This window comes from Oncorhynchus tshawytscha, linkage group LG33 (assembly GCF_018296145.1).
Source record: "Oncorhynchus tshawytscha isolate Ot180627B linkage group LG33, Otsh_v2.0, whole genome shotgun sequence".
NCBI classification, from domain to species: Eukaryota; Metazoa; Chordata; class Actinopteri; order Salmoniformes; family Salmonidae; genus Oncorhynchus; species Oncorhynchus tshawytscha.
This window is the reverse complement of record NC_056461.1, coordinates 4,525,178-4,545,069: the sequence shown is the minus strand read 5'-3', so window position 1 is coordinate 4,545,069 and position 19,892 is coordinate 4,525,178. Positions and strand designations below refer to the sequence as shown.

Below are 19,892 nucleotides of genomic sequence, written 5' to 3'. Positions count from 1 at the left end.
TATGGAAAGCGTGATCATACAGTCATCTGGAACAGCTGGTCTCATGCATGGTTCAGTGTTGCTTGCCTCAAAACAAGCATAGAAGGAATTTAGCTCATCAAGTAGGCTCTTGTCACTTCGCAGCTCTCAGCTAGGTTTCCCTTTGTAATCCGTGATAGTCTGCCAGCTCTGCCACATCCTACGAGCGTCAGAGCTGGTGTTGTAGAATTTGATCTTATTGACGCTTTGCCTGTTTGATGGTTTGTCGGTTGGTATAGCAGAATTTTTTATAAGTGCCGGATTAGTGTCCTGCTCCTTGAAAGCGGCAGCTCTAGCCTAGCTCAATGCGGATGTTTCCTGTAATCCATAGCTTCTGGTTAGGATATGTACGTATCACTGTGGGGACAATGTCATTGATGCACTTATGAAGCCGGTGACAGATGTGGTAAACTCCTCAATGCCATCAGATGAATCACGGAACATATTCCAGTCTGTGCTAGCGAAATAGTCCTATAATTTAGCATCCGCTTCATCGAACCACTTCCATATTGAACACGTCACTGGTACTGGAGTTTTTGCTTGTAATCAGGAGTTATGGTCAAATTTACCAAATGGAGGGTGGGGGAGAGCTTTGTATGCGTTTATGTGTGTGGAGGTGATCTCGAGTTTGTATCCCTCTAGTTGCACAGGTGACATGCTGGTAGAAATGAGGTCATATGGATTTCAGTTTTCCTGTATTAAAATCACCGGCCATTAGGAGCTCCGCGTCTGGATGAGCATTTTCTTGTTTGCTTATGGCCTTATACAGCTCGCTTTGTTTCGGCAGTTACCTGTATATTCATATGTGAATTACCATGAGTAATGAAGATTGAGGCAAGTCAATATCATAACCTTGACACTGGCTTTTGATCTGTCTGTCATTCAGCCAAGTGAATACAATCTATTTTCTCTCACTCATTTAGTACATGTATATGGCATGCGCGCACAAACACCCACACACACAAACACATACTCCTTACATCACCTCACAGAGCAAGAACAGTCAAAAACACACACCCAGCCATCTTCCCTCCTTTCGTCACGTGGCTTGTGGCTGTGCTCAACCGAGGCCCTGTGAAAATACAACTCCTTTCACCCACGCACACTGGGCCATTTCCAGCAGCACGTTATAACAGGAAACGCTTTTCCAGAGTGAAACCTCCTGGAGCAAGGCAGTGTGCTGCACTACACACACACAGGCACCACACACACACAAACACACACACTCTAGTGCACACATACATGCATGCAGTGTGTACACACACGTTAGCTATAATACACACTAACGCACTCACTCACACACACATGCATGCACACACCCACACACGCAAGGTTTCTGTAATATGTAGATATGCGTCTTAAACCATAAACGGATCCAGACATACGGAAAGCTGTAATCAAGAGAGGGCTTTTTTGTATTTTTCTCCATCCCTATTTAGTCTATTTTTCTGACTAAATGAGTTTGGTGGGCTGTATTGTGTGGTGGGCTCTGCTCTGCTGAAGACACATATGGCAGTGATTATGGTCCAGTGTTTATCCGAGCTCACTGAGCCCTCTTTGGGGCTGACTATGTCTGTGTTCCAAATGGCATCCTATTCCCTATATGCACTAAATAGGAAATAGGATGCCATTTGGGACACGTGCTCTATACTGTAAAGGCCTGCCCTGGTGGAATTGTAGAAACAACCAGAATCATGTGCATGTATATATAACAACCAGCCATGAAGACCACACTCTGCTCTCATGGCAGAAATGGACAGAGAAAGGTCAAAGGCTAAAGATTCTAGAGGTCGACCGATTATGATTTTAACACCGATACCGATTATTGGAGGACCCAAAAAAAATCTGATACCGATTAATCACCCAATTTTTATATATATATATATATATATATTTGTTGTCACGTTCGTCATAATGATCAGACCAAGGCACAGCGTGAGTAGAGTTCCACATAATTGTAATAAATCGAAACTCACTGAACAAAACAACAAACAACCGAACGAAACGTGCCGCTACTGATGTGCACTAAGGCAACTATACATAGACAAGATCCCACAAAACAAATGAGGAAAATTGCTACCTAAATATGATCCCCAATCAGAGACAATGATAAACAGCTGTCTCTGATTGGGAACCATATCAGGCCAACATAGACATACAAAAAACCCTAGACATACAAAAACTGGAGTACCCACCCTAGTCACACCCTGACCTAACCAAAATATATAGAAAAACAGAGATATCTAAGGTCAGGGCGTGACATTTGTAATAATGACAATTACAACAATACTGGATGAACACTTTTATTTTAACTTAATATAATATATCAATAAAATCAATTTAATCTCAAATAAATAATGAAACATATTCAATTTGGTTTAAATAATGCAACAACAAAGTGTTGGAGAAGAAAGTAAAAGTACAATATTTGGAAAAAAAAGCTACTGTTTAAGTTTCTTGCTCAGAACATATGAGAGCTGGTGGTTCCTTTTAACATGAGTCTTCAATATTCCCAGGTAAGAAGTTTTAGGTTGTGATTCGATGATAAATTAACAGGCACCGCATCGATTATATGCAATGCAGGATAAGCTAGATAAACTAGTAATATCATCAATTAACTAGTGATTATGTTAAGATTGATTGTTTTTTATAAGATAAGTTTAATGCTAGCTAGAAACTTACCTTGGCTCCTTGCTGCACTCACGTAACAGGTAGTCAGCCTGCCACGCAGCCTCCTCGTGGAGTGCAATGTAATCGGCCATAATCGGTGTCCAAAAATGCCAGTTACCGATTGTTATGAAAACTTGAAATCGGCCCTTCCGATAAATCGGTCGACCTCTAAAAGATACACCCACTAACACACAAAAAAGCATGCATGCAAGTGTGACACACCACATGGGTGAATTCAGTTACAGTACACAACATCAAAGATCGTACAAACATGAAACTAACTCAAACCACTTTCACAAACATGTGCACAGAGCTGTCAAATCTAGTGATACAGTGTATGTATTTATTCTGTACATCCGTATCTGTGGAGCATTGGGATGTACAGAATACATTACACACACTCAATAAACCACACACACGTTATCACGCTCTCTCTCACACATGCATACGCACACACACACATGCACGTACACGCACAAACACAGCATACACACACACACACACACACACACACACACACTCAGTGTGAGGTCACTTCCCCTTTCTCTCTCCATCTATTATATGATGCAGACAGTTTCACACTAGAGCTCCACTATAAACACTATGGCAGGCTGTGAGTCAGAGAGTTTCCACATCACACCTCCTCCCATCGGAGGTCACAACAGGCTCACAGACAAGACCCCACAGGCCCAGCCAATCAGAGACGCTCTTACTGCAGGGTCACTTAAGCTGCTTTCATGCGCTACCTCAGAAATCCTGCCTCTTTTCTGACTGAGAAAGTTGGGGTACAACATTCGTAGCATGGGTTTCTCGCTAATATTTCCAATTTAGGATGATCAGATGATTCACCCCCATCTGGATCCAGTCTTCAGACTATTTGTCTGACTGTTCTGTTCTGCTCTCAAACCAACATGCTGGCACAAATTAGAGGGGATTCTTCTGTACTGTACTCTAGTTGGTTACATAACACTGTTGGCAGCAAGAGAGATTTATATAGATATAAATGATGTATCAAAGTAGATACACTTTAATTAAACTTTTCTCTGAGGATATTGTACGAGCAGGGAAGAGAGAGAGATACACCCTCTTCAACACCCTCTTCAACATATATATCAACGAATTGGCGGGGGCACAAGAACAGTCTGCAGCACCCGTCCTCACCCTACTAGAATCTGAAGTCAAATGTCTACTGTTTGCTGATGATCTGGTGCTTCTGTGCCTAACCAAGGAGGACCTACAGCAGCACCTAGATCTTCTGCAGCGATACTGTCAGACCTGGCCCCTGACAGAAAATCTCAGTAAGACAAAAATAATGGTGTTTTAAAAAAGGTCCATTTGCCAGGACCACAAATACAAATTCCATCTAGACACCATTGCCCTAGAGCACACAAAAATAGACAAATGTTGGCCTAAACATCAGCGCCGCAGGAAACTTCCACAAAGCTGTGAATGATCTGAGAGACAAGGTAAGAAGGGCCTTCTATGCCATCAAAAGGTAATGTAATTCAACATACCAATTAGGATCTGGCAAAAAAGACTTGAATCAGTTATAGAACCTATTGCCCTTTATGGTTGTGAGGTCTGAGGTCAGCTCACCAACCAAGAATTCACAAAATGGGAAAAACACCAAGTTGAGACTGCATGCAGAATTTTGCAAAAAAATCCTCAGTGTATAACGTAAAACAGCAAAGACGCCAAAAAATGCATGCAGAGCAAAATAAGGACGATTCCCTCTAATTATCAAAATCCACAAAAGAGTCGATAAATTCTACAACTCCCCTAAGCAAGCTGGTCTTGGGGTTCTGTTTATAAACACAAACAGACCCCGCAGAGCCCCAGGACAGCAACACAATTAGTACCAACCAAACCATGAAAAAAAAAGATTATTGCTTCACACATTGGAAAGAATGTACAAAAAAAACAGTGCAAACTAGAAAGTTATTTGGCCCTAAACACAGAGTACACAGTGGCAGAATACCTGACCACTGTGACTGACCCAAAATGAAGGACATCTTTGACTATGCATAGCCTTGCTATTGAGAAAGGGCAATGAAGGCAGACCTGGCTCTCAAGAGAAGACAGGCTATGTGCACACTGCCAACACAGGTGCACTTTTTAACATGCCAAATGTATGACCATATTAGAGACACAATACTTACCTCAGATTACACAGACCCACAAAGATTTCAAAAACAAATCCAATGTTGATATCTATTGGGTGAAATACCACAGTGTGTGCAATCACATCCGCAAATGTGTGACCTGTTGCCACAAGAAAAGGGAAACCAGTGAATGTCACGCCCTGGCCATAGAGAGGCTTTTATTCTCTATTTTGGTTAGGCCAGGGTGTGACTAGGTTGGGCATTCTAGTTTCTTTATTTCTATGTTTTCTGTTTCTATGGTTCTCAATCAGGGACAGCTGTCTATCATTGTCTCTGATTGGGAATCATACTTAGGCAGCCTGTTTTTCCACCTTAGTTGTGGGTAGTTGTCTTTGTTAGTGGCCTGTATAGCCCTAGTAAGCTTCACGGTCATTTTATTGTTTCTTGTTTTGTTGGCGAAATTTCTAAATAAAGGAAAATGTACGCTCATCACGCTGCACCTTGGTCCGGCCATTCCATACGACAATCGTGACAGATCTACTCACCACAAACGGACCAAGCGGCGTGGCCGGGAGGAGCAGCGTTTTCTGGAGGAATGGACAGTGGAGGACATCCTGAATGGGAAAGGATCCTGGACGTGGGAGGAGATCCTAGCGGGAAAGGATTGCCTGCCGTGGGAGCAGGTGGAAGCAGCAAGGAAGGCGGAGACAGCGAGAAAAAGGGCCCAGGATTACACAGGGTCACGGCTGGCACGAAAGACCGGGAGGCCACTCCAAAGAAAATTGGGGGGAGAACACGGGGAGTGTGGCAGAGTCAGGAGGAGCCAACTCCTAGTGCTTATCAGTGTTATGCGGTGGAGCGCACAGTGCCTCCAGTGCGCGTTCACAGCCCGGTGCGCTACATTCCAGCTCCCCGCATTGGACGGGCTAGAGTGGGCATCCAGCCAGGACGGATGGTGCCTGCGCAGCCCGCCTAGCCTTCAGTGCATCTCTTCGGCCCAGGATATCCTGTGCCGGCTCTGCGCAGGTAACCATCCAGCCAGGACGGGTTGTGCAGGCTCTACGCTTGAGACCTCCAGTGCGCCTCCATGGCCCAGTGTATCCGGTAGAGGTTCACCGATTAATTAAGGCCGATTTCAAGTTTTCATAACAATCGGAAATCGGTATTTTTTGGGCGCCAATTTGCCTATTATTTTTTTATTTTTTACACCTTTATTTAATCTTTATTTAACTAGGCAAGTCAGTTAAGAACACATTCTTATTTTCAATGAAGGCCTAGGAACGGTGGGTTAACTGCATCGTTCAGGGGCAGAAAGACAGATTTTCACCTTGTCAGCTCGGGGGATCCAATCTTGCAACCTTACAGTTAACTCGCCCAACGCAATAATGACCTGCCTCTCTCTCGTTGCACTCCACAAGGAGACTGCCTGTTACGCAAATGCAGTAAGCCTAGGTAAGTTGCTAGCTAGCATTAAACTTATCTTATAAAAAAACAATCAATCATAATCACTAGTTAACTACACATGGTTGATGATATTACTAGATATTATCTAGCGTGTCCTGTGTTTTGCATATAATCTGCCTGAGCATACAAGTATCTAAGTATCTGACTGCGCGTTGGTAGTCAGAAGCAGGCGTGTAAACATTCATTCAAACAGCACTTTCGTGCGTTTTGTCAGCAGCTCTTCGTTGTGCGTCAAGCATTGCGTTGTTTATGACTTCAAACCTATCAACTCCCGAGATTAGTCTGGTGTGACCGAAGTGAAATGGCTAGCTAGTTAGAGCGCGCTAATAGCGTTTCAAACTTCACTCGCTCTGAGCCTTGGGGTGCTACGATGTGGTGGCTGTTGTCGTTGCTGGTTCGAGCCCAGGGAGGAGTGAGGAGAGGGACAGAGGCCATACTGTTACACTGGCAATAATAAAGTGCCTATAAGAACATCCAATCGTCAAAGGTATATGAAATACAAATGGTAGAGAGGGAAATAGTCCTATAATTCCTATAATAACTACAACCTAAAACTTCTTACCTGGGAATATTGAAGACTCATGTTAAAAGGAACCACCAGCTTTCATATGTTCTCATGTTCTGAGCAAGGAACTGAAACGTTAGCTTTCTTACATACAGTGCCTTGCGAAAGTATTCGGCCCCCTTGAACTTTGTGACCTTTTGCCACATTTCAGGCTTCAAACATAAAGATATAAAACTGTATTTTTTTGTGAAGAATCAACAACAAGTGGGAAAATTTCAGTCTCTCGATGTGCAAAACTGATAGAGACATACCCCTAGCGACTTACAGCTGTAATCGCAGCAAAAGGTGGCGCTACAAAGTATTAACTTAAGGGGGCTGAATAATTTTGCACGCCCAATTTTTCAGTTTTTGATTTGTTAAAAAAGTTTGAAATATCCAATAAATGTCGTTCCACTTCATGATTGTGTCCCACTTGTTGTTGATTCTTCACAAAAAAATACAGTTTTATATCTTTATGTTTGAAGCCTGAAATGTGGCAAAAGAACAGCATAGCAAGGCAGCAACACATGACAACACAGTATGGTAGCAACACAACAAAATAACAGCATGGTAACAGCAGAAAACATGGTACAAACAATATTGGGCACAGATAACAGCAAAAAGCGCAAAGATGGTATAGACAACAACACATCACACAAAGCAGCCACAACTGTCAGTAAGAGGGTCCATGATTGAGTCTTTGAATGAAGAGATTGGGATAAAACTGTCCAGTTTGAGTGTTTGTTGCAGCTCATTCCAGTCGCTAGCTGCATCGTAACTGAAAGGAGGAGCGACCCAGGGATGTGTGTGCTTTGGGGACATTTAACAGAATGTGACTGGCAGAACGGATGTTGTATGTGGAGGATGAGGGCTGCAGTAGATATCTCAGATATTGGGGAGTGAGGCCTAAGAGGGTTTTATAAATAAGCATCAACCAGTGGGTCTTGCAACCAGTATACAGAGATTACCAGTTTACAGAGGAGTATATAGTGTGTCCTATAAGGAGCATTGGTGGAAAATCTGATGACCAAATGGTAAAGAACATCTAGCTGCTCGAAAGCACCCTTACCTGCCGATCTATAAATGATGTCTCCATAATCTAGCATGGGTAGGATGGTCATCTAAATCAGGGTTAGTTTGGCAGCTGGGGTGAAAGAGGAGCAATAATGATAGAGGAAACCAATTCTAGATTTAACTTTAGCCTGCAGCTTTGATATGTGCTGAGAAAAGGACAGTGCACCGTCTAGCCATACTCCTAAGTACTTGTATGAGGTGACTACCTCAAGCTCTAAACCCTCAGAGGTAATAATAACACCTGTGGGAAGAGGGGAAATCTTCTCACCAAACCAGATGACCTTTGTTTTGGAGGTGTTGAGAACAAGGTTAAGGGTAGAGAAAGCTTGTTGGACACTAAGGAAGCTTTGTTGTAGAGCGTTTAACACAACATCCGAGAGGGGAGGGGCCAGCTGAGTATAAGACTGTATCATCTGCATATAAATGGATGAGAGAGCTTGCTACTGCCTGAGCTATGTTGTTGATGTAAATTGAGAAGAGCGTGGGGCCTAAGATTGAGCCTTGGGGTACACCCTTGGTGACAGGCAGTGGCTGAGACAGATTTTCTGACTTTATACACTGCACTCTTTGAGAGAGGTAGTTCGCAAACCAGGTCAAAGACCCTTCAGAGACGCCAATACGCCGGCCCACAAGAATGGAATGGTCTACCGTATCTAAAGCTTTGGCCATGTCAATAAAAATAGTAGCACAATATTGCTTAGAATTAAGGGCAATGGTGACATCATTGAGGACCTTTAAGGTTGCAGTGACACATTCATAACCTGAGCGGAAACCAGATTGCATACCAGAGAGAATACAATAGAAATCAAGAAAGCCAGTTATTGATTGAATGTCTGGTTAATGTATGTCTGGTTGAGGAAAATCATATCCAGCTTCCCTCGCTGTGTTAAGAGCCTGTGCTAACAGCTTGTTTTTGGTGTTTAAATAATGAATTAAAATCCCATTTCGAGACATCCCCAAAGCCTTCTCCAGAATTACTTTCTTAGCAAACTGGGTTCAAATTATTTGAAATCTTTCTAATACTTCAAGTGAACGTGTCTGTCTGATTGTGTGTCTGTCACTACTAGAATGGCCATGATAGTCATGCAAAATTAATGCATTTATTATGTTTAAAAATGTTGTAAGAAACCTCAGGACACCAAATGTCAATTGTAATCATTCAGAATATTCAGACCAATATTCACTGGTCCAGAAGTGCCTATAGACTGTAAATACTAAAATAAGTCGACAGTGTATTTTCTGCCAGCACAGCTGGCCCGTCCAAACTACACCTCAACTACCCCGAGTGCACAAATCATTAAGAACACCTGATCTTTCCATGACATAGATAGACCAGGTGAATCCAGGTGAAAGCTATGATCCCTTATTGATGTCACTTGTTAACATCTCTTAAGGATCGGACCCTTTTTTTTCAATTTTCACCTAAAATGACATACCCAAATCTAACTGCCTGTAGATCAGGACCTGAAGCAAGGATATGCATATTCTTGATACCATTTCAAAGGAAGCACTTTGAAGTTTGTGGAAATGTGAAATTAATGTAGGAGAATATAACACATTAGATCTGGTAAAAGATAATACAAACAAAAAAAACATGGGTTTTTTTCTTGTTTTTTTTCTCCCATCTTTGAAATGCAAGAGAAAGGCCATACTATAATATTGCAGTTTAGGCGGAATTTAGATTTTGTCCACTAGGTGGCAGCAGTATATGTGTAACGTCTCAGAGTGATCCAGTGAGATATTGCAATACATCAGAAAATGTTGTATCAAGTATGTCCAAATGTGCCGAATTGGTCAGTTGATACATTTCCAAGTACATAACTATAGAGGACATACAAAAATGATATGGTAATAAAGAATGTAAGTTTACACACTCCCAGGAAGGTCATACATGATGAAAAATGAGCATCCCTACAGAAAAGACTCTAACCAGGGTGGGTGTTGGGCCAGAAACAACAGGGTATCAAATTTTAGAACCCAGTTCCTACATTTTAAAATAAACAATTATTTTATCAAACAAAACTATGCTACATTTTATCTCTGAGACTCTCAGGATGACAAATCAGAGCAAGGTTACTGAATGTAAGGGACACAGATCCCGTAAAGGTTAAATCATTTTCAATCAGTATAGATGAAGGGGAGGAGACAGGTTAAAGAATGATTTTTAAGCCTTGGACAATTGAGGCATGGATTGTATACAGTATGTGTGCCCTTCAGAGGGTGAATGGGCAAGACAAAAAATGTAAGTGCCTTTGAACGGGGTATGGTAATAGGTGCAAGACGCACTGGTTAGTATCAAGAACTGCAACGCTGCTAGGTTTTTCACTCTCAACAGTTCCCTGTGTGTATCAAGAATGGTCCACCACCCAAAGGACATCCAGCCAACTTGACACAACTGTGGGAAGCATTGGAGTGAACATGGACCAGCATCCCTGTGGAGCGCTTTTGACACCTTGTAGAGTCCATGCCCCAACAAATTGAGGCTGTTCTGAGGGCAAAAGGGGGTGCAATTCAAAATTAGGAAGGTATTCCTAATGTTTGGTATACTCAGTGTATATTGAAACTAATGTCACACATATAGTAATAATAGATGTGGCCTAAAGACAAGATACAATTGACAATAGTCTGATGCGTGACATTATCAATTGTCAAATTAAGAATAAAGAGACTGATGACAAAGAAGGGAACGGAGCTTACCAAACTTCGTCCATATCATTCTACAGAGGTCCATCCATGCACGCCAGACATTTTGATTGCTATACCCCATCGAAAAAAGCAGTTTCCAATGTTTCTAATTAACCTATTGTTTCCAAACAACTCTACAAATTGCTTGGATGGTCTCTATTTCAAAATACAGCAATGGGCACAGCTCTGCAAAGACTTTAAATTACATTCTTCATATAGGTTGACTTATTATTTGTACTCATAGAGAGAGAGAGAGAGGGAGTTAGTGTGTGTGTGTGTGTACACTCGTTGAGCTTGTTCATATAGTGTGTGCTCGCAACTTCAAATCAAATCAAATTTTATTTGTCACATACACATGGTTAGCAGATGTTAATGCGAGTGTAGTGAAATGCTTGTGCTTCTAGTTCCGACAATGCAGTAATAACCAACAAGTAATCTAACTAACAATTCCAAAACTACTGTCTTATACACAGTGTAAGGGGATAAAGAATATGTACATAAGGATATATGAATGAGTGATGGTACAGAGCAGCATAGGCAAGATACAGTAGATGGTATTGAGTACAGTATATACATATGAGATGAGTATGTAAACAAAGTGGCATAGTTAAAGTGGCTAGTGATACATGTATTACATAAGGATGCAGTCGATGATATAGAGTACAGTATATACATATACATATGAGATGAATAATGTAGGGTAAGTAACATTATATAAGGTAGCATTGTTTAAAGTGGCTAGTGATATATTTACATTTCCCATCAATTCCCATTATTAAAGTGGCTGGAGTTGTGTCAGTGTGTTGGCAGCAGCCACTCAATGTTAGTGGTGGCTGTTTAACAGTCTGATGGCCTTGAGATAGAAGCTGTTTTTCAGTCTCTCGGTCCCAGCTTTGATGCACCTGTACTGACCTCGCCTTCTGGATGATAGCGGGGTGAACAGGCAGTGGCTCGGGTGGTTGATGTCCTTGATGATCTTTATGGCCTTCCTGTAACATCGGGTGGTGTAGGTGTCCTGGAGGGCAGGTAGTTTGCCCCGGTGATGCGTTGTGCAGACCTCACTACCCTCTGGAGAGCCTTACGGTTGTGGGCGGAGCAGTTGCCGTACCAGGCGGTGATACAGCCCGCCAGGATGCTCTCGATTGTGCATCTGTAGAAGTTTGTGAGTGCTTTTGGTGACAAGCCGAATTTCTTCAGCCTCCTGAGGTTGAAGAGGCGCTGCTGCGCCTTCTTCACGATGCTGTCTGTGTGGGTGGACCAATTCAGTTTGTCTGTGATGTGTATGCCGAGGAACTTAAAACTTGCTACCCTCTCCACTACTGTTCCATCGATGTGGATACGGGGGTGTTCCCTCTGCTGTTTCCTGAAGTCCACAATCATCTCCTTAGTTTTATTGACGTTGAGTGTGAGGTTATTTTCCTGACACCACACTCCGAGGGCCCTCACCTCCTCCCTGTAGGCCGTTTCATCGTTGTTGGTAATCAAGCCTACCACTGTTGTGTCGTCCGCAAACTTGATGATTGAGTTGGAGGCGTGCGTGGCCACGCAGTCGTGGGTGAACAGGGAGTACAGGAGAGGGCTCAGAACGCACCCTTGTGGGGCCCCAGTGTTGAGGATCAGCGGGGTGGAGATGTTGTTGCCTACCCTCACCACCTGGGGGCGGCCCGTCAGGAAGTCCAGTACCCAGTTGCACAGGGCGGGGTCGAGACCCAGGGTCTCGAGCTTGATGTCGAGCTGTAGTTGATGAACAGCATTCTCACATAGGTATTCCTCTTGTCCAGATGGGTTAGGGCAGTGTGGTTGAGATTGCATCGTCTGTGGACCTATTTGGGTGGTAAGCAAATTGGAGTGGGTCTAGGGTGTCAGGTAGGGTGGAGGTGATATGGTCCTTGACTAGTCTCTCAAAGCACTTCATGATGACGGAAGTGAGTGCTACGGGGCGGTAGTCGTTTAGCTCAGTTACCTTTAGCTTTCTTGGGAACAGGAACAATGCTGGCCCTCTTGAAGCATGTGGGAACAGCAGACTGGCATAGGGATTGATTGAATATGTCCGTAAACACACCGGCCAGCTGGTCTGCGCATGCTCTGAGGGCGCGGCTGGGGATGCCGTCTGGGCCTGCAGCCTTGCGAGGGTTAACACGTTTAAATGTCTTACTCACCTCAACTTGGTGCCACATAATGGAGAGTCCTGTGAAATGGTCACAGACTTGAGTGAATTAAAGACAATCAATCAAGGGGCTCTTATGTGGTGAAAACCATGACTCACACAGCCAAAAACAGGAATACACAAGAGTTTTGATGTATAAAAATATATATCTAGGACTGTGGCATGAGAAACAGACGTTTCACACACATATTCACCCATGTATAAAAGTATTAAGATATTCATATGTGAACGAATTAGTCAGAAAACAGTGCAGTGGGAATCATAAAGATATACAACTAGAACATTAAGATATAGCCTTAGCCTATCCATGACAATATATCACAGATGAGGCTACTCAACATAGATTTTTAACGTATGTGTTGTTGTCTCTCTCTTCAAGACATGATGCCAATGACAGGACAGCATAAATATTAGGCCCTACAAAAGGCCAGTGGCAAAGATTTTTTACATATTTGTTTGCCTCTTTTGCATGTTATTTTGGTATTAATAAATGTCACATATCAGGTTGCAAACAATGTAAAAAAAAAACATCTTTAAGTGGTCTCTTTTTTGCTTTCTTGAGTAAGGCAGCTCCAAAATGCAGGTGTTTCAGCCTAGCTCAGCGCTTTCTGTGGAGGTAGGGCAGCCAGCAGAAAATACGGAGGGTAGGGGTTGGTAATGTTCTCTAGTGGTGCTGTGATTGGGGACACCACATCACCACAAAATCTACGAGGAGAGCTCAAAAATTCAGGCCCCTTGGGTGCTGCCATAGAGTTACATTATAAGTGCCCATCCAAGAAGGCTCAAGGTCATTGGCCACAGATAAAATGATGTCAAATCACATTATATCTACAGTAGCTTTGATTGGACTGATTTTTAGCAAGCAAGCTAGCAGTCATCATCATGAATCAAGTCAACAATCTACTGGCAAATCCTTTTCAAACCGTGTCATATAAAGAGAAATTATGAAGATAAATTATAGACAAAACTTATCGGTGCTCATCGGCCATTGGACAAAAACATTACAAGTTGGAAATTCAAATTCAACAATGAATAGTTTGGAAGGAATGCAGTGGCAAGCATTGCAAATAAATCACTAGCCTGCTATTCAGTGGAATGGATGTGTGGTCCATGCCTGAGTTTATTAAGGGTCTCCTTTCAAGCTTAAAAGGATAAACATTTAACATTGGGCATGCTGTCAATCCAGTATGACTTCTGCCGCTTTCAAAAGACTGGGAACTCTGAACTGGGAAATCTCAGACTTCCGTGAGTTCAAGACAACTAGGAACTGAAAAAAATTTGCTCCGACCCAGATAATACATTTTGGACGGTCATCCATCTCAGAATTCCAAGTTGGGTAGTCTGGCCTCTTTCTAGACCTCCGATCCTGTTTTTTTCCGAGTTCCCAGTTCTCTTGAAAGCGCCATAAATCCAGAGAATGACAGACTTAATGACAAAGTTTGATGACAAAAATTTACCAAAAGAAGAACCGCCACGCCACCTTACTGTTCAAGTAAACACAGCACAACAAGGTGAGTCAAAAAAAGGTATTGTATGCTGCTGCATAAATGATGTAATAGGCCAGGGAGATATGTATACTGTAGATAAGAGAGTAATACCAAGTGTATGTTGTCTAGTAAACTGTTAGTAGCCCATGTGCCTCGCCCTAATAATTTAGTCCCTTTCCCCCTCATAACTTAGCCTACTGTTCTGATTTCGTGGTGCACATGTAGCCTATAGCCTGTTTTAGAGAAATGTAATCATTGAATATTGTAAGAGCTTTCATTGTCTGCTTATATGGCACCTTTATTTATCCTACGGTTCTGACTGAAATAGTTATATTGACTACGTCCGTCCTAGCTCGCTCACTAATGTCTTAATCAAAATTACGGATTGCCTCTTATCCGTTCGTCGTCCCCTTATGCCATAGCTTGTACATCTCAATTGTCAGTGGAAACCACATTTGTTTAAGCAAGTCAGCCATATCAGCTATGTTTTTTCAAAAGGCAGTAAATGAGGATGAATTAACTGTTTCGCTGCCAGACAAGGATCTGCTGATAGCCAGGTGTAACAGTGGTAAGGTGTTGGTACTGCTGTTGTGGGCACTGTTTGTCACCAATTAATGTAGTCCAATTAATGTATTGTTTAGTGTTGTGTTGTGTAGTGGCTTTGCTGGCATGCATCTAAAAAAGGTTTTTGAGTTTGCCCCGCCAAGATTTACATGCTACAATCGCCACTGCAAAATACCATATCAAGTCTGTCAGCTAATCGCGTATGAGTAATATACAGTACACCACCAAAACCTGATTATCTTAGGCTAGGTAGTAGTCTACTGTGGTAGTCTACTGTGTGGGGGACGGATAAAATGGCCATGTAATCAAATGTACATGACAGATTTATAATCAATGCCATGGCTGACAGTGAGTGAGGGAGTTACGGGTGCCATCTAGCGACGACGTTGGGAAGTGAGCTTGATAACAAGTGAACATGAGTGTTGGCTATAAATATGACCAGAAATCCTCTCCATAACTTGGGGTGAATACCAACTGTGTGCATTTATGCCCAATATAGGCACAATGTACCATAGGACTACTGAGCACGGCATACTGTCGGTAACATTAATGTAGCCATCAGTCTGGTACAAACTGGCAGCAAAGGGAACATTCTCTCTACGTTTGATGAGCGGAAAAACAGTGGACTCCCAAGTAGAGTCACACGGCTGTAGGCTAATATGTAATATTTTAAACCTAATTTGCTGCAATATTGATAAACATGCACCAGGTATTGAGTGATTTTGTCCATCAGAATCGACAGGCACACATGCGTAACGGTCTGAACGTGGACGCACGGTTGTGGAGACATTTCAATAAGTCGATTGAAAATAATAACACAAAATCAGTGTGTTCTTCTCAATGACCTGGTATAACACTAAACAGAAGGAACATCCGTGATGCCACACATAATTCACAAAAAAAGCGCACACATAGGCCTATGGTCTGCAGTTGACTGAAGCACCATGAAACACTGAATTGACTGTAGCCTAATATACTGTGTTGATATCATAGTTAACCCCTCGAGTTTTAGGGGAGCAAATGTGTTCACTGGTGACCGGGTCAGCTGCCAATTAACACAACAACTGCAGTCCACGGAGAGATAGGGTCGGTAGATATCAAGTGACACGTTACCCGTGCTTGTGTATGACAACAAAAACCTACCATGTGCTGTTTCAAATGTTATACAGGAGGGCAATTAAATCCCTGTTTAGGATTGCGGTTGGTGGCGAGTGTATACCCCAAAGGGAGCCGCATTACCCCATGCATCACCTACCTCGAACTAATCTCAAAACTACACCCTTTCCGGAGAAGCAGGGCTCTCTTCCGCATGATGCCCGTTTTATCTCGGCCGAGGTACACATTTATATCCGAATTCATGGTGCTGATCGAGCAGGCAAGTATATACTCCGTAAAAACAAAGATGCTTCTTTCTTCCAGTCAGTTGGTTGGCGACGGGAGCGAGCCGGTCGGGGGAAAGGAAAGAGAGAGGCAGAAGGAAGGCTGCCAAAAAGATAAATAAAATACGAATCTCGCCTCCGCTGGAAAAAGGAAAGTGAGCGGCAGACTTTCCTCTGCAAAAAAAAGACGGCACCAAAAGCTTATGAGTGCAGCATGGTTAGTAGGTTGCTCCTCGCCTGAACTCCATAAGATATAAATTAGATACCGTTGGTCTCTCGGTTCAAGAGCGAGTTACCGTTACTCAATTGATAACCCTGAATAGATTCGAGTCCCGGGAAAACAGTAACAGTTTGAAGTCGAGTCCCCCGTCTGTCACTAGAGCGCTATATACTGGCTGTTGATTCTACACCACTCCCTTGACGGTTGAACGAAGTACCTGAGCAGTCCTATATTACGAAGCCCCGCCGCAACGCGTTGCATTTGATCACGAACAGTGCAGCAGAAGTGAACTTCTTCCTCCAGTACTATTTTGTCCACCCGAGACAACAATACGTCGAGTTTCCCGGGGAAGCTGTGAAGAAAGCATGATTGTGTTTATTCGTCTGTTATTATGTGAAACAATGTTATTTATGTTTACTATTGCGTGATTGTGTCCATGAGTCTGTTATCAAACAATGTGAAACAATGTATGTTTACTGCTTTTTATTAAATCAGTATGGATGTAAATATTGTAAATACATTCGTTAATATGGGCAGAATATTGTAAAGCCTATATAGCCTACATAAGCTGTTTTCAGTTATGGCTTAAAATTCATTTGTTCATATGGGCTGATTATTGTATTTGTTCATATGGTTATATAAAGTCTGAAGGCTAAAAACAGCCTATATTATTTAAATCATGTATTTTCTAACCAAATAGACGCAGGCAAGCCATGTGTACCATTGTACACAACTTGGTCGGTTTCTTCCCGGGTCTCTAGGCTTCTCTCCTTCAGGCCATTCATCATCCCCTTTCGGATCCGAATCTGAGCATTGTCCAGGATGTGGTTGTGTTCTCCAGATAACTTGGAGATAACCGCATCGGTGAGGGAGGGTTATGCGACCTCGACATTCGAAAACATCATATTCGGTGAACTTCCAGAAGGACTCATTTCAGGTTCCCATCTGTAGGTATAGCCTTCATGCACCAGGATATATTTCCACTTATGGAGAGGATAAATTCAGGTTCCATTACAGATTGTTCTGACCTCCTCTAAGAATAATCAGTAATAAGGGTAGCAGTGCAGGATCTTTTTAAGCAGAATATTTGGATTATTAGCATATGAACGACTTGTAATTCGATTCCTGGGCTATCAAAGCTATCCATTCAACCCACCTATTCAGATCCGGCAGTTCAAAGATGATAGTTTCAAAGGTTATCAATTAAATGTAGTTGTTGTTCATTAGCAGCATACATTTGCCTTCATTCTCTTAAATCTCTTAAAATAGACGATACTCTTCTTGCGCAATATATAGCCTAATGTACTGTTTGTCTGTCTGGATTGTCTGCCTGTCTTGGTGAGAATCTTAAGATAATAAAATACTAAAATAGTCTTCTTTAACCTCCTAAAACTAGAACCATCTTTTGGGCATCATGGGAATGTAAGATTTCAATACATTCTAATAACATTTTACATGCCCAAAATGGTTTGACATAAAACACGTGTTGTTCCTCGTCTTAAAAGCAGTGTTGTTTGCCTATCAATATAATAAGCTATATCTGTGAAATTGGACATTGAACTTGAACCCAGTTTCAACAATCATCAGCTGACTCGGAAAATAATTTTCAGAATGACAAAGTGAAAATGTATGCCTATACTATTTTAAAAACCGGTTGATAAGCGTTATTTCCTTGTGATGAATTGAATTCAATGGCTTCACCTGAATGTCCCTGCCAGCCAGTGTAGGGCAGCACTTTACAACATTCCAATATTATAGTCTTATGATATGAAAATATGGTATTCTGTTCTTCTGAAATAGCCTAAATGTTCCATATCATAATAAGACTAAATGAAACAGGTAAAATTGATTTTGTGATGTTGGCCTGTATTAAATGGACTTATTAGACTTATTGAGCAAAGGCAGATATTTGATACAAACATTGGATTTCTGTGGTCCAGAGTTTCATAATAATTTTCGTTGGTAGGCCTACCCATGTGTCTCATCACTCAGACAGCCTGCTGACTGACATCAATACCAAAGCTGATAATTGTGACTTGATTGTATTGGAATGAAGTGAATAATGATAATGATCGTCACAGACAAGGGAAGTGGTTTCAGTCTTAAGCTCTGGGCCGTTTTGCCTTAGACAGGTCCTAGATCAGACCCGCCCTGCTCATGAAATCCGCCCTGCTCAACCTTTAATAAAATCAAACAAAATAAAATATTATACGCCAAATACAACAGATGTAGACCTTACAGTGAAATGCTTACTTACAAGCCCTTAACCAACAATGCAGTTAAGAAAATAATAAGTGTTAAGAAAGTATTTACTGAATAAACTGAAGTAAACAATAAATAAATAAAAATGAAAAAAATGCAAATCAAGTCAATGCAAATAGTCCGGGTAGCCATTTGATTAGCTGTTCAGGAGTCTTATTATTTGGGGGTACAAGCTGTTAAAAGTTAAAACCTAGACTTGGTGCTCTGGTACCGCGTCCTGTGCGGTAGCAGAGAGAACAGTCTATGACTAGGGTGGCTGGAGTCTTTGGCAATTTTTAGGGACTTCCTCTGACATCGCCAGGTATAGAGGTCCTGGATGGCAGGAAGCCTGGCCCGTACGCATTACCCTCTGTAGTGCCTTGTGGTTGGACGCTGAGCAGTTGCCATACCAGGCGGTGATGCGGACCCATGACAAATCTTTTCAGTCTCCTGAGGGGGAATAGGCATTTTCATGCCCTCTTCACGACAGTCTTGGTGCATTTGGACCATGACAGTTCGTTGGTGATGTGGACACCAAGGAACTTGAAGCTCTCAACCTGCTCCACTACAGCCCTGTTGATGAGAATGGAGGCGTGCTCAGCCCTCCTTTTCCCTCCTTTTCCACGATCAGCTCCTTTGTCCTGGCACCTCACTGACAGTTCTCTGACCTCCCTATAGGCTGTCTCATCGTTATCAGTGATCAGGCCTACCACTGTTGTGTCATCGGCAACTTAATGATGGTGTTGGAGTCGTGCTTGGCCATGCAGTCATTGGTGAACAACGAGTACAGCGGGGGACTGAGCACGCACCCCTGAGGGGCCCCGTGTAGAGGATCAGCATGGCAGATGTGTTGTTACCTACCCTTACCACTTGGGGGGTGGCCCGTCAGGAAGTCCACGAACCAGTTGCAGAGGGAGGTGTTTAGTCCCAGGGTCCTTAGCTTAGTGATGAGCTTTGAGGGCACTATGGTGTTGAACGCTGAGCTGCAGTCAGTGAATAGCATTATCATATCACATAGGTGTTCCTTTTGTCCAGGTGGGAGAGGGCAGTGTGGAGTGCAATAGAGATTGTGTTATCTGTGGATCTGTTAGGGAGGTATGCAAATTGGAGTGGGCCCTGTGTGAATTTATGTATGCTCTCTCTAATTCTCTCTTTCTTTCTTTCTCTCTTTCTTTCTTTCTTTCTCTTGGAGGACCTGAGTCCTAGGACCATGCCTCAGGACTACCTGGCATAATGACCCCTTGCTATCCCCAGTCCACCTGGCCGTGCTGCTGCTC

The 19,892-nt window shown here is 42.5% G+C and overlaps 1 protein-coding gene across 4 annotated transcripts in view; it reads right to left on the bottom strand.

Moving 5' to 3' along the window:
* Positions 1–16,698, bottom strand: part of LOC112231482 (GTPase-activating Rap/Ran-GAP domain-like protein 3) — a 155,329-nt gene extending 138,631 nt beyond the window's left edge. For all 4 annotated transcript variants that reach the window (XM_042311751.1, XM_042311754.1, XM_042311752.1 and 1 more), the window contains exon 1: positions 16,031–16,698. In XM_042311751.1, coding sequence (XP_042167685.1) covers positions 16,031–16,134 — 104 coding nt within the window. In that variant the 5' untranslated portion in view covers positions 16,135–16,698. The remainder of the gene's footprint in view (positions 1–16,030) is intronic.
* Positions 16,699–19,892: the final 3,194 nt, after the last annotated feature.